Source organism: Candoia aspera, chromosome 5, assembly GCF_035149785.1.
Source record: "Candoia aspera isolate rCanAsp1 chromosome 5, rCanAsp1.hap2, whole genome shotgun sequence".
Classification (NCBI taxonomy): domain Eukaryota; kingdom Metazoa; phylum Chordata; class Lepidosauria; order Squamata; family Boidae; genus Candoia; species Candoia aspera.
The window spans coordinates 9,737,203-9,751,279 of NC_086157.1; the positions used below are offsets into that span (position 1 = coordinate 9,737,203).

The 14,077-nt window shown below is 39.1% G+C and overlaps 1 protein-coding gene across 1 annotated transcript in view; it reads left to right on the forward strand.

Moving 5' to 3' along the window:
* The window catches only part of AKAP11 (A-kinase anchoring protein 11), a 44,862-nt gene that overhangs the window by 23,705 nt on the left and 7,080 nt on the right, over positions 1 to 14,077 (forward strand). The window contains exons 9-11 of the mRNA XM_063304565.1: positions 2,857 to 2,940; positions 3,594 to 3,640; positions 7,162 to 7,322. Of these exons, the coding sequence (XP_063160635.1) occupies positions 2,857 to 2,940; positions 3,594 to 3,640; positions 7,162 to 7,322 (292 nt within the window). The remainder of the gene's footprint in view (positions 1 to 2,856; positions 2,941 to 3,593; positions 3,641 to 7,161; positions 7,323 to 14,077) is intronic.

Sequence of the window (14,077 nt, forward strand, 5' to 3'; positions counted from 1 at the left end):
AATTGTGCAATTCTTGGAAAGCCATTTGCCTTGCTTGCACTTTCAGACACTTTACTCTGTTGTTTATGGCTGGGGGAGGGATTGATACATCCAGCTTCTCTCTTATACTGTTTATTTTATTTACTCATTTATTCATTCAATTTATATGGCCACCCATGTCAAACAAGTGATTCCGGGCAGCTGACAGCAGTTTCAAAAACTCAGCAAAAAATGTGTCCTCTCTTTCAGACTTCGTTATTTTAAAAAATGGCTGACTTTAAATTCAGCTATGTTTGGCAGATAAGAGAATAACACACTTTTCTTTAATGACCCAGAGTGTGCCATTCTCTCAGTAGAAGACATCTGTTTTTTTAATCTTCAGCTGTGCAGGAAATTATATTATTTAATTATGAACTGCTTTCATCATTAAGTCTTTAAAATATTAGAAGCAGCAACAACCTCATCAGCTAGCACTACGTCTTCTTATTTTGTAAATGGAGTCTGTAATTCTGATGTTTTGAATTCCAGTTTTTAATGTCTTCTAACTGATACTTATTTATTACATTTATAAGCTGCCCAACTCCATCCTGACTCTGGGCAGCATACAGCATAAAAATAATAAGGAACCAACATCTGAAAAGAGAACACTGATTCTAGCAGACCATACATCCCACAGGTGATCCATCTACCACTCTGGCCAAAGGCCTGGGGAAAGAGTCACATTTTAACAGCAAATTTGAGTTGGATCATGATGGGGGGCCATACAAATGTCTGGAGCCACATTATTCCAGAGGGCAGGTGGTGCAAAGAAGGTCCACTTCCTGGATCCCATGACATGATGATTGATGGGACCCGAGGCATGTCAACTCTGCCTAAGTTTATAGGATAGACCAAAGTACAGAAGACAGAGGGTACCTCAACTAACCAGACCCTAGGCCCTATACCACTGTTAGATCACAATTAGGTACTTTTAAATATATATTTGATTTTTTTCTTTCTTAAAAAGTCTAGCTCTTTGTTTAAAGAGAATACTGCTTTTGTAGTAATATTAAAAAATCATTTAAGTTCTAGACCAGGGGTCTTTAGACTTGAGATACCCAAGGAACCCTTCTCAGTGTGAAAAATCAAAGCAAAACCCATTAATAAATGGGTTCATGTAATACATTTTATTTGAACAAAATGTTACAGTTAAAGTTGCAGTAATACAGTATAAACAGAAACTGTCATGTAGAATCCCTGGATGATAATTTTATTAAAGGTTTTAAGAAAAAGGATAAAAATTAATACAAACTAGTAAAGAGTAAGAAAAAGAAAAGAATAAAAAAGAAATCAAAGGAAGAGCTAAAATTGCAAGAAAGGTCGAAGAAAAGGAAAAGGAAAGTAGAAAAGAAAGGAAAAAAGATGCAAAGAAGTGGCTTCTGATCTTCTTTACAGCAGTTATAAGTACAATTATAAACTTACCTCTTGCTCTATGATTACAACAACACTCTCTTTTTTCTATAATCTATTCTGTCTGATCATCAAAACCATAAATCATCAGTTCATTTTTTTCTGTTTCACGCAAAAAGTCCGAAAGGGGTTTCCAGTCAGCAATAAATGTAGATATTGTCTTTTCTCTGATCAAAGAAGTCAGTTTAGCCATCTCAGCAAGTTCCAGAATCCCTGGATGATTCTCATGGAACCCTGGGGTTCCAGGAAACACAGTTTGAATACAGCAGTTCCAGACCGTTGATCCTATGGAATGATTTACAAGGATGATATAACTCAGAGGTGGGAATGTGCAGAATTCCATTTTCAATCCATGGAATGCCTAGTTCAAAAGACCCAAAGTAACAAGAACACTTAGAAGGATACTTTTAGATTTTCCCCAAAACAGCTTCTCTCTCAACACAATGATCTTTGAAATTACTTTTCCAAAGCTAGCACCATTGAGTTCTTCAGCATTAGCATGGAAGGAAATTTTAGAAAATCCAGATTGTTCTCAGCTGAAGGAGTGTTATTTTCTTCACACTGCTGAGGCTCTTTAGAAAAGGGCCGCAGAAGAATTTGGTCAGGGATTCTGTAAAGTGTGTGGAAGTATATTTTAGTAGCTCCCGGAGATGCTCTCCTGCAGTACCTATTTTTCCCCTATACATCACTCTCCCCTCCCTGGTTTCCTGGTGGTTTCTGATTGTTCCCACCTTATCAAGCAGAAGCAGTCCTTTGTCTCTCTCTCTCTCTCTCTCTCTCTCTCTCTCTCTATATATATATATATATATATACACACACACACATACACACACACATACATACACACATACACTCACATCGTACACACACATCATACACACATCATACATACATATAGTACATACATATACATACTTTTGATCAGATGGGTGTGTTGGGCAGTGGTGTGCCATGTTACCAAAGATTCACCTTTTCTTCCCCCTAGAATGCTTCTAGACACAGAGAGAGACCAGATCTAGAGGCACTCTGAGAAAATACAGATAGTAGGTACGTCTGGAGACTCAGCTACTTGACTGTTTTTTCCTTCACGACAAGCATCCATCCCAGTTTTTGACACCACTTCATGCTCTTACCTTGATGCATGATCTGCCGTCTCCACCTTCTCTGATGCCTAGCTTCTAGGCTGAGGGTCCTCAGGTGTATCTGTAAGACAGACTGTCACAGATTTGGCAGTGGGAGAGAAGTTCTCTCTGGACTGGCTGTTACTTCTTCTGAAGGTCACTCTTGACCATTGTTCTTGGACACCTCCCAAAAGTGGTACAGCGCCTCCATAATCCATATAAAACAACACAGTAGTAAATGAAGGTTCTGGTTTGAGCTAACCTTTTATTTTTTCTAGTTCAGCCCTGTTCTCTTCTTTCCTGGCAGTAATGGTAACAGCAGTAGCTGGAGCAGTCTTGGTTTAGAAGGAGATTTGTATGAGGAGAATTTATCCTTTCCAACATCAGACAGGTTGGTCAAACCAAGACTCCACAACAGGATGGTCCCTTATATTTTAATGCATGAACATAATTACTTTTCAATAAAAACAATCTGGTGCATTTGAAGTGTGATTCACTATATACATGCTTTTCACTTAATTGTGCTGTTCCTTAACCAATCCATACAGAATGGGTCCATTTGACTGTGCTACAGTGTGAATGCCTTTGCCGAAAGAAGAACAAAAATCCAATCTCCTTTTTTGCATGTCCTGCTTGCTATTCTTGCCCCGCCAATTATTTCTTCCTAAGAATAAGAGCTTGCTTCCTACAATATTTCTGATTTTTACTGAGGAGCAACGTTATCTTTTTCCTCCCTCTCTGCTGTCAAGGAGAAATGTTTTGTAGACATTAATGTCCAATGAAATGTTGAAACAACATTTTCTTCTTAAAATCATTTAATAGTTCTTTTAAAAAAGGTGGACTTAATTTAATTATTTTACCCGGGAAATTTGCAAGCAATGGAGTAGGAAATGGTGTGAGAAGCAATGCTTTCTTTTTCACAGTGATTCCTTAAAACCTTTGTCGGTTCATACTGTTTTTCCTTGAATGTTCATCTCTGCTTGTTCATCACAGAACACATTAATGCTATCACCCATTCTAACTGTGCTCCCTTCTTTTTTCTAGTGATGGCATGGAAGATAAGGAGGAAGAGCTTAAAGAGTCCATTGAAGGTAAGGTTGAAGAGGAGATGTGAATTATGTTGGAATTGATACGGGTTACGTCTGCCCAGGGGTGCTTTTGCACAAATAGCTTTTGTAGATTGTGCATCTCTTTCACCTTTTCTCACTTAGCAGCATTTCTGTGATAAAGAAAATGGCAGAAGTGTGAAGTGTAAGAAGGTTACAAAGGGAAACAACGTTCGTAATCTGTTCGCAAAGGATCTGCATGTATTATGTAATATTCTCAGCTGCGATTGACCATAGACGGGTTGTGCTTGGAGGCCTGGGCTCAAGTTACCTTGATTCAAATTTCAGAAATGAATATAAAAGGTCTAGCTCCATCTTATGGACATTAGTAGGCACTTCCTTACAGAACAATTGTTTCTGGTGAAATGGAGAGTCACCAAAGCCAGCAATTAAAGCTCTTCCTAACTGATGGAAAATAAGACAGTTCCCTTAATTTTCTACATAATAAGGAAAGTTTAACAGCTAGATAATGGATAACCCAACCACTTTTAGAATCCTTTTCTCCCCCATTCTTCATTTTTCCAGCAAAGTGATAATCCCAAAGTTTAATATTTTTTGATAGAAGAAAAATCTGTCTTGTGTCTTGTGAACCATCACAGAAAAAGGGGTTTAAGCATTAGGCTGACTGGCACACAAGCAGTGTAAAACAGGGCATTCTCTCATTGTCTTCCTCAAAGGAGCTTTACTTTCTCAAATAAGAGGAATTAGTGCTTCCAGATCAAACTCAAACTTGATTGTGGGTATATTTTTCAACCAAATGGAAGAATATCAGTCCTTGATCTAAGCAGAGCAGCCGGCCTGAAACCCCGCCTGTTCCTTCACAAGGAGTTCCCAACCAGTCCAGGAGCTCCAATCAAGGTGTCTAGCATAGAACTTACTAATTATGCTAAGCAGGCTCAGTCGGCAGTAATTGGCTGGATCATTTTTTTTTCTATTCTTCCAGAGAGGAATAATTGTGGTTGTGCCCCAGTCTCTAGGGTTGGAGAGTGTATTATCGTTGTAAGTGAAAAGTGAAACCAACACTGGAGCCCATCACTCAGAATGGGTTCCTATCAATTCAGAGAGAATTGAATCCAGACTTGGGGCTGTTCCAGTTTTTAATTGCCTAATTCATTTATTTACTTCAGTAGCTGAAACTGGAGGCCACTCCAGCAGAATCTCTTTCCTGGAAATGTCAACATCTTGTGAATTCTCCACTCCATATAAAGATTGAAATTGAGCTTCCCGGATTGTGGCTGGGAGATACGTGGAGAGTAAGGAGGATGACCTTGGAGGAGATAGGTCAGATCCATTGTGAAGGGAAAGAACATGGCTTAAGTCCAAAACAAGCAGAAAGAATGTGAAAATAACTCAAGCAGACACCTCCCTAATTAAAGAAGTAAAGCACAATCAAACTTGCAAGATTCTGTTACTATAGCCAATCTTAATAAAAATAGTTGTGCTCTGTGATGCACTGGAAACCTGCAGCGTGTGGATGGCAAGATGGATTGATTGAAGTATCAGGAAATCCTAGGAGGAAACGTCATGCCGTCTGTAAGGAAGCTGAAGCTTGGGCGTCATTGGACCTTCCAACAGGACAATGATCCCAAGCATACCTCAAATTCCACTAAGGCTTGGATGCAGAAGGAGTCCTGGAAGAGTCTACAGTGGCCATCACAGTCACCTGACTTGAACTCCATAGAAAATCTCTGGTGGGATTTGAAGAAGGCACGCAAACCCAAGAATATTACTGACCTGGAGGCCATTGCTCATGAGGAATGGGCTAAGATTCCTCAGGAACGCTGCCGGAAGGTGGTGTCTGGGAATGCATCTCATTTGCAGCAGGTCATAACAGCAAAAAGGGTGCTCTACTAAGTACTGAAGATGCTTGCCATGAAGGGGTTGAATAATTTTGAGACTGGAGAAGTCATTATAAGTTGCATTTTCAGTTGACTTTGGGGACACCACTTGAAGCATTCATTGTGTTGAGCTATTTCAATTGTTTTTATTTGATTTGTTCATTGCAAACAGCTGAAAGTCTGTACATTTTGACAATCAACCTGATTTGCAGTGGGGGTTGAATAATTTCGATTACAACGGTAGAACTGCTCTGCATACATAAGGCAAGGGGTATCTACCAGTTCCATTTTGACAAAGGCAGAGGTAGATGATCTGTATCTAGAACACTGACCTCTATAAACCTTTTAGAGAATTTACAAGTCCTCAAGAGAGGGCTATGTGATCTACTGTGTTTATTTTTGAGCCTGAGCAAAGGCTGAGTTCCCCCCTCTATCTCCAGGGGCTGCTCCATTTAAGATGTGAAAATCCAGTTTATTGATGCATTGTATCAAGCCAAACCCTGCAAAATTACATTTCCCATCTTTAGATTGGTGCTGGTCCAATGGTGCTGGTTGGTGACTTTCTGGAAGGGTAGTTATAGTACTTTAAATATTAAATATGGTATCAGAAATATGTAAGCTTCAGATAAGCACTGCAAACGCTTCTATAGGAAAGTGCTTTGTCTGAAATAAAACAAGGTCTTGAGGTCTTCTTAGCTCAAGATGTTGATTAGCTGTAGCTGTTGACAGAAAATGCAGCTCTCCTAATGTATCAGGGTGTCATGAGTAAGGATGGTGAGCAGGGGGCTCCCATCCAGACTGTCAACGCATGCGTAGCACTGAGGAATTGTTCAGCCATTCAAAGAGACACAGATTGGGACCGCCTTAACCCTTGGGGGTTATATGTCTGGGTTTTCCCACGCTTCTTCAGTTTGTTAGGATTCCTGTTAAGTACTAGCAATAAATATTAGAGACCAGTTCCTTGTCTCAGTGTGTTTCCTGGTTGTTAGGACATCAATCCTAACAAACTCCTACTCCCATCGAAAGAGGGAGGAACAAGCAATTAAGGAGATACGTTTAGAGATGTCTTCAGAAAACCAAGAAATGCTGCTCGCCATCCTTACTCATGACACAGGGGGATTGAAGAAGGCTTTCAACCATTCTTGGGATGGTGTTTCCACCTGAAATGTTCAGACCTCTTTAAAGTGATTTTGTGACACAGAGACCAAGTTGTACCTTTGATCACAAATGGAGGTTCATACATACATATTTGTTTGAAAATATTGTAACACTGACAGTTGTATTTGTGAACCCCTGTTTTTTTCCAAAGCTGGATCAAACAACTTTGTTCAGTTCTTTACTGCTATCTTCAATTTTCTTAGTTGTTATAGTTGGTTGTGTCTATGAAGTTAGGATTTTTTTACCCAATACGTATCACTTTGCATTTACTTAAAATTGAATTACACTTGCCAGCTTGGAAAGATCTTTTTCAAGCTTCTCAATTTATTCTCATTTTTACCCCTTTGTATAATTTGATGTAATTAGCAAATATGCCTAACCTCATTATTCAAAAGTGTTTCATACTGTACATTAGTGACAATTGCTCTATTTGCAAAATGATTTACATAATTAGTTGACTAAAACGTTTGGCTAATCAATTGACTTTTCATTTTCATTTACTTGTCATAGAGTTGAGAACTCCCCCAAAAGCCTTGGTAATCGTAAATGTTGATATTGGGCCATGCATGGTGGATTCCCAGCTGAGGATGACGCTGCAGTGGCTTAGTGCCTCTGAAGCAGATGTGACTGAGCTTCGCTTTCATGATGACGCCCCAGTAGAGTTTGTTCTTGTGAGTAACCAAAATGTCAACACCATAGAAATTGTAATGGCAATAATGCATTTGGACTTATTATTGTGGTTTTCAAACTTGAAATACCCGAGGAACCCTTCTCAGTGTGAAAAATCAGAGTGGAGCCCATTAATAAATGTCATTTCCATCAATCTCACATCTGCCGTTGCTCCAGAATCATCTAAGTGGGGTTAGAGGCAGGCAGAGGTGATGCGTTATAGATTTGCTTGGTAAGATTCTCCCTATAATTGTAAACCATATCATCATTTTTATTGAAATTAAAAACAAGTTAAAACATGTTTATTTTGAAACATTGCTCCCTCCCCACAGTGACTTTGTATCTTTTCTTCATTTCTTCCCCCACTTTTTCATTCCCACTGGATTCATAGTGGTCAGATAACAAACAACAAGACAATTAAGTTGTGCAAGCCTCATTTTTCCAAACAATTTTATACCACCTTGAGCTTGCTTGTTTTCCTTCCTCCTCTGCCATGTGTAAGAGGGGAGGAAAATGCTTCTGTGCAGATGATTATTAGAAGGACCTCAGTTTTAGGTAAGCCATCTGTCTTTCTCCGTTATGTCCAGACAAGGGGAATTGTGGCTTTTTCTAATTGTGGTTAGTCAAAATAGACCTGTGTTTGAACATAACAGAGAATTGTGGTCATTTCCAAACCAAAAGTGGAAGCTTCCAATTTCCCAGCACTTGAAGAGGGAAAATGTAAGACAGGCTTATTTTTCTAACAACAAATTATTTAACAACAGGGTTGGGCTGTCTCTTTGCTTTTCTGAATTTAATTTTAATTACTACTTTGCTTTTGTTTGTTAAGAAATATGGGGAATTAAAAAAATCCATACACACACACAAACACATACGCACACACACACACTGTTACACTTCTGAGTTTGCTAGCCTGATCCAGGATAACAATGCCTTCTCTAGTGATATGACTAAAATGCCCATACATTTTTGCTAAATGAAATGAAAATTTGGGATAATATTTTCCACATTGTCATCTTTTAATTTTCATAAGCTTGAATAAGGAGCCTGAAAAAAGATGTACTGCAGCATGCAAATGTTTCGGGACAAATTGTGTGTTTTGTTGAATCCCTAAGTGGAGAGTCAGCCAAGAAAACAAACCAATGGATCATCAAACAGATCAACCCAGAGTTCTCCCTCGAGGCACAAATGACCAGGCTCAGATTATCCTACTTTGGACACATTATGTGAAGACCCAGCTCTCTGGAGAAGGCTCTAATGCTGGGAAAGGTAGAAGGAAAGAGAAGAAGAGGATGACCATCAGCAAGGTGGATGGGCTCAGCTACAGTGGCAATGAGTGCACCATTGGGAGAGCTGAAGGACCAGGCTAGGGATAGATTGTCATGGAGAAAATCTTTTGTGGTCTCTAAGAGTCAACACTGACTTAATGGCAAATAATCAGTCAATCAAGTGAACAGCAGTTGACACAATCTCCATGTGGTACAAAGTTAACAAATGTGATTGCATATTTGCTATTTATGTGCGTGTGTTTAAAGGTTAAAAATAAGAGAACAGTGAATGTGGCAGGTGCAAAAGTTTGGACACCTTTTCATTTACTGATTTGGAACACCTCCTTTGGCAGAAATAGCAGATTCTAAATGTTCCGCTAGCCAGCTTCTCTTCTTGCATTTGGAATTTCTCCCCTTTTTCCTTGCAAAACTTTTCTGGCTCAGAAATACCGCATATTTAAGATTTCCCCGCAGATTTTCAGTAATAATCATGTCTGGGGCCTGTGAAAGCAGTTCCAAAGTCTTCATCTGCCTTTCCTTTATAAGTCCTTCGCTGTTCATTTTGAAGTATTTGGATTGTTGCCTTTACAGGCCCCAGATTTGAATAATGCTGAAAATCTGTGGTAACATCTCAAGCATGCTATGAATATTTCTGAGATGGAAGGGTTCTGCAAGGAAGAGTGGGAAAAAAATCCCAAAAGGAGGAAGAGAAAGCTTCTTAGCTGAACACAAGAAATGTTTGGAAGCTGTTACATCTGCTAAAGGGGTGTTACAAAGAACTGACTGAAAAGGTGCCTGAACATCTTAAGCTTTTTATTCTGAACCTGTAAAAAATTGGTAAACAGCATAAATAGTTAGTATGCAGTCAAATTTGTAGAAGGATGTAGTGTTTAACTTTGTTCCATGTAGAGGTTGCATCATCTGTTCCCCTAGGGATTCATTAAAATACACAATTTGATTAAAGGTGCCTAAACTTTGCATGCATCTGTATCTGAATTAGCTGGATATTACTTGACAATAAAAATCACCTTTTCTCTTTCTCTGGAAAACAGTTAATCCACTCAGCTATAAACAATATTTTTAGTAGAAATATGATTGAGGCCCTGTTGGACATCCGTAGTGAATTGGACATGAATTTGAAAGCAACAACCGATGAAAGAAGTGAGCAGCTTCAGGGACGATGCAGGGGAAGAACTCGCTATTTTCCTTGGCATATATTTCTACTTCTGCCTGAAGCATCTGATACATACGCATGCTTATCTAGGCTCTACGCTTTTATTGGCAAGAAGCCTCTTACAGAAGCAGACATTACTCTCACCTTCATAAAAGCAAGCAAAATGTTATTGCAGAAGTGAATAAAAAAAATTATATTCAGCAGCACTCAGCTTTGTCTCCGGACAGGGAGAGCTGTTAAAATTCAGTGATTCTGGAAACTTGCAGACTCATGTTTTGGAATTTAAATACTTTCCATTTCATTTAATTTACATGCGTGGCTAGGGATATATAAAAAGGGCTTCATATACAGCTGCCCTGCATCTGTACAACCTAAAAAGCACTTCACCTTTTATGAAAGGGAGTGGTGCTAGGTGCCTACAAGTTGTGTGCTCAGCAGCTTCTGCAAGAAACTCTGATGGCATCAAAATGATGTGTATGATGCCATCACACGAATGGTGGTTATAAACTTACATCACAACACCTGACACAAATATATAAGTCATAGCATTTGTATGATTCCATCATGCGTGTGACATCATTTGCCCTCCTTTCCCCCCTCAGTAGATACCCATCTGCAAGCTGAACACATCTAATTTTCAGTCTTGTTTTTTTAGGAAAAGAGTAAGCTGTAAACTTTTTAAAAGACACAAATATCGATGAGCTGTGAATGAATTACAAATGAATACCATCTGGATGGAGCTTGCTTGCTCCGTTCAGACAATTTTGACAGTTTCCATATCTGCTGAAGAACCCTCAGATAGGCAATGCTGGAAGAATAAAAGACGGCTTGATTTTTGAATCCTCAATCAAAGCTTTAATCTGAATAACAGGAATTGTATGCTTATTTTTGTAGCCAAAAATAAGCATACGAAAATACAAAATGATTTCAGAAATAATTTCAAAGCAAACATAGGATGAGGCATCAGCCAGCGTTTCTGTTTCTGCCTTAACGGTCCCAAATGCCTTTCATATTTTATAACTGAATTTGACAGTTTGAATGACAGCAGTAGAACTGTAGCTCACATTTATTTATTTACTGTACATCATAGCCACATTTCAGAAATGTAGTCTTCCCATGGCACCTTATAGTCTAGGCATACAATTCCATATCAGTCAGAAAGGTTTAAAATAACATAAATAATGTTTACAAATTGAAAATGCATCAGCTACAGCAAAAATGAGAAGAAATATGAAGTCCTACAGCTGGGGGGGGCGGAATGAAAAGCACAGGTTGGAAGTGACTTGGCTCAGCAGTAGTACATGTGAAAAGGATGTAAGTCTTCCAGTAGATCACAAGTTGAACATGAGCCAATGGTGTGATACAGTTGCTTGAAAGGCCAGTGCTACTTTGGGATGTATTAAGAGGAACATACAGGTAATAGCACAAGAAGTACTCATCCTACTCTACTCTGCATCAGTGAGGTCCCACTTTGAATACTATGTCCAGTTTGGGGCCCCACAGTCTGAAAAGGACATTGACAAAATGGAGTGAGTCACCATTGGGGCCACCAGAATGGTGAAGGGACTGGAAATCAAGTCCTGTGAGGTTAAAGGAACTGCATATGTTTAGCCTGAAGAAGAAAAGGCTGAGGGGAGATGTGATCCTAGTCTTCAGATGCCTAAAACCGTCTTTTTCAACCTGTTGACCCTGGAGGAACCCTTGGGATATTTTTCAGGCCTCAGGGAACCCTGCACCTTCAGGCTCAAATAGAGGCCAGAAGATACAAAATTATTATATTCGTTTCATGGGTAGGCCTGTATAGATGCATTAACAGTGTTCTTAAACTAAAAATAAAGAATGAAACTTAATGTGAAGTTGCCTGAATTTGAAATAATTCTTTAAATAAACGGTGATCTCCCAGGGAACCCCTAGTGACCTCTCACAGAACCCTGGTTGAGAAACCCTGGCCTAAAGGGTTGTCATGCAGAGGAGGAAGAGGACATGTTCTCTGATGCTCTGGAGGGCAGAACCAATGGGTTGAAACTGCAGGGAAGTCCATTCCAATTAAATATTAAGAGGATTTTCCTGACAGAAAGAGCTGTCAGCCAGTGGAACAGACTGCCTTATGAAGTGGTTTATATCCCTTCACTTCAGGTCTTCCAGCAGAGGCTGGATAGTCATCCATCTGAAATGTAGATCGCTGATTAGGGGTTTGATTTGGTCCCTTCCTACAAATGAAGCCTTCTTAAAAACAACAGACGGAATTACAGAGTTTGGAAAGGGCCATATTAGCCATTGACTCCAGCCTGCTGCTCACATTTACCTAGAAGTTGGTTCCATTATTGAACTGTTCTTGCCAAGAACATGACTTTCCTAATTGTCAACCCGAATCTGCCTTCATGTAACTTAAGCCGCTATTCTAGGTCTTACATGCTGGGACAGTGGAGTTGAGACACTCCCTACAGGCACTTGAAAAATGCTGCCTTGCTTCAGTCGTCTTTCTCAAAGCTACCCAGGTTTTAAAGCCCTTGATCACCCTTGATGTCCCTTTTTATCTATTCCAGTTTGTCTGAATTCTTTTTAGTGTGGTAGCAAAAACAGGATATAGCACTTGAGGTAGAATCTGACTAACAGGAGAGGAAAATGGCTATTACTTAACAATGGTTTGGAAATTGTACTTCTCTTAATGCAGTTTAAAACTGAACTTGATTTCTTGCAGCCACATCATGCTTCTAACTCAATGCTGCTTGTGATTGACTACATTTCACAAGAACCTTTTTGCCCCTTTCTGACCAAGCTGGATCTCCCCCATCCCATACCTTTGCAATTGATTTCCTTTTCCTAAAGGACGAACTTTGCATTTGGCTCTGTTAAATTTCGTTTTGTTATTTTTACTCCATTTCTCTAGCATATCAAAATCATTTTGATTTTTCTTTCTGCTTCTGCAGTCATAGCTATCCTGCCCAATTTTGTACAGTTTGCAGATTTGGTAATCTTCACCTCTTTATCCAAGTCATTAACAAAAACACTGAAGAGTATTGATCCTGAGCAAACACTTAAGTGTAGTACCTTGCTCCAATTTGATGAGGAATTATTGATGAGCATTAATTGGCTGGGTTTGCACTATACTGCTAAACCATAAATTTCTGCTAACAGAAAACAGTTTCTGTTTTCACAGAACCAAGAACTTCTGCATGCCCAAATAAACCATATTGTGGAGTGATACAATAGTGTGACGAATAAACTGGTCCTCACACCATGCTGAACCACGGACCAGCCAACCTTATTTATCGTCTTGTATGAACCCAGCCTTTAATTCAGCCATATAAATTTGGGGAGGCACTTTCCTTGGCCAGACCCACCAGAAATCCCTGTTGCTTACCAGCTTCACACATCTTAATGGCAGATCTCATGCTCTGAAGCACTTTGGAGATGGAATCTGGAGCATTATTTTTATTCATTCATTCATTCATTCATTCATTCATTCATTCATTCATTCATTCAAATTTAATTACTGCCCATCTCCCCCAAGAGAGCCCTATTATGCAGCCCTATTGGTTGTTGCTCATTTCTTTAGCAGTTTCTTTTTAATTTGGAACATATTTTACTGCATGCCACTCAGAGTCACTTTTTTGTGAGATGGGCAGCCATGTAAATTTGATGAATGAATGAATGAATGAATTAATTAATTAATTAATTAATGCTGCTATATTACATCTGATTAATAATATTAGTACTTATATTACTCTGTATTAGGAAAAGTTGAAAAGTGCTTCTAATTAATCAACCGCCCAGAGTGCCCCGATGGGAGGAGATGGGCAGGGACAAATTAGATAGATAGATAGATAGATAGATAGATAGATAGATAGATAGATAGATAGATAGATTAGCCTGCCTGCCTGTCTGTCTACCTACCTACCACCCACACCCACACACAGTTTATTCTTGGCCATCCAGCACATTTTCCTCTGGATGGAATATGAACATAAAACCATAGAGACCTCATCTTGGCATCTGGGTTGAGTCTGAATCTAGAAATGCTCACAAGTCTATAATACAGTGATGTGACTACTTTTGACTTTATCATCCTGAAGTTCCCCTTAAGTTTCATATTTTGGTTTGCAAATTTTCAAGTATCGCTCTTCTCATTGATGAGCAAAGCAGTGCTCATTGGTGAGCATCTCCTGAGGCATTTTTAAAAAAAGGTTCTTCACTAATTTCCTTTAGGCAACATGTGATGGCACGGCTAATTTGCCTTTTGCACTAAAAATGGCTTGGTTGATTTGAATGTTTCCTTCAACCTCATTGCATTCTTATTCCTGTTGCTTACATT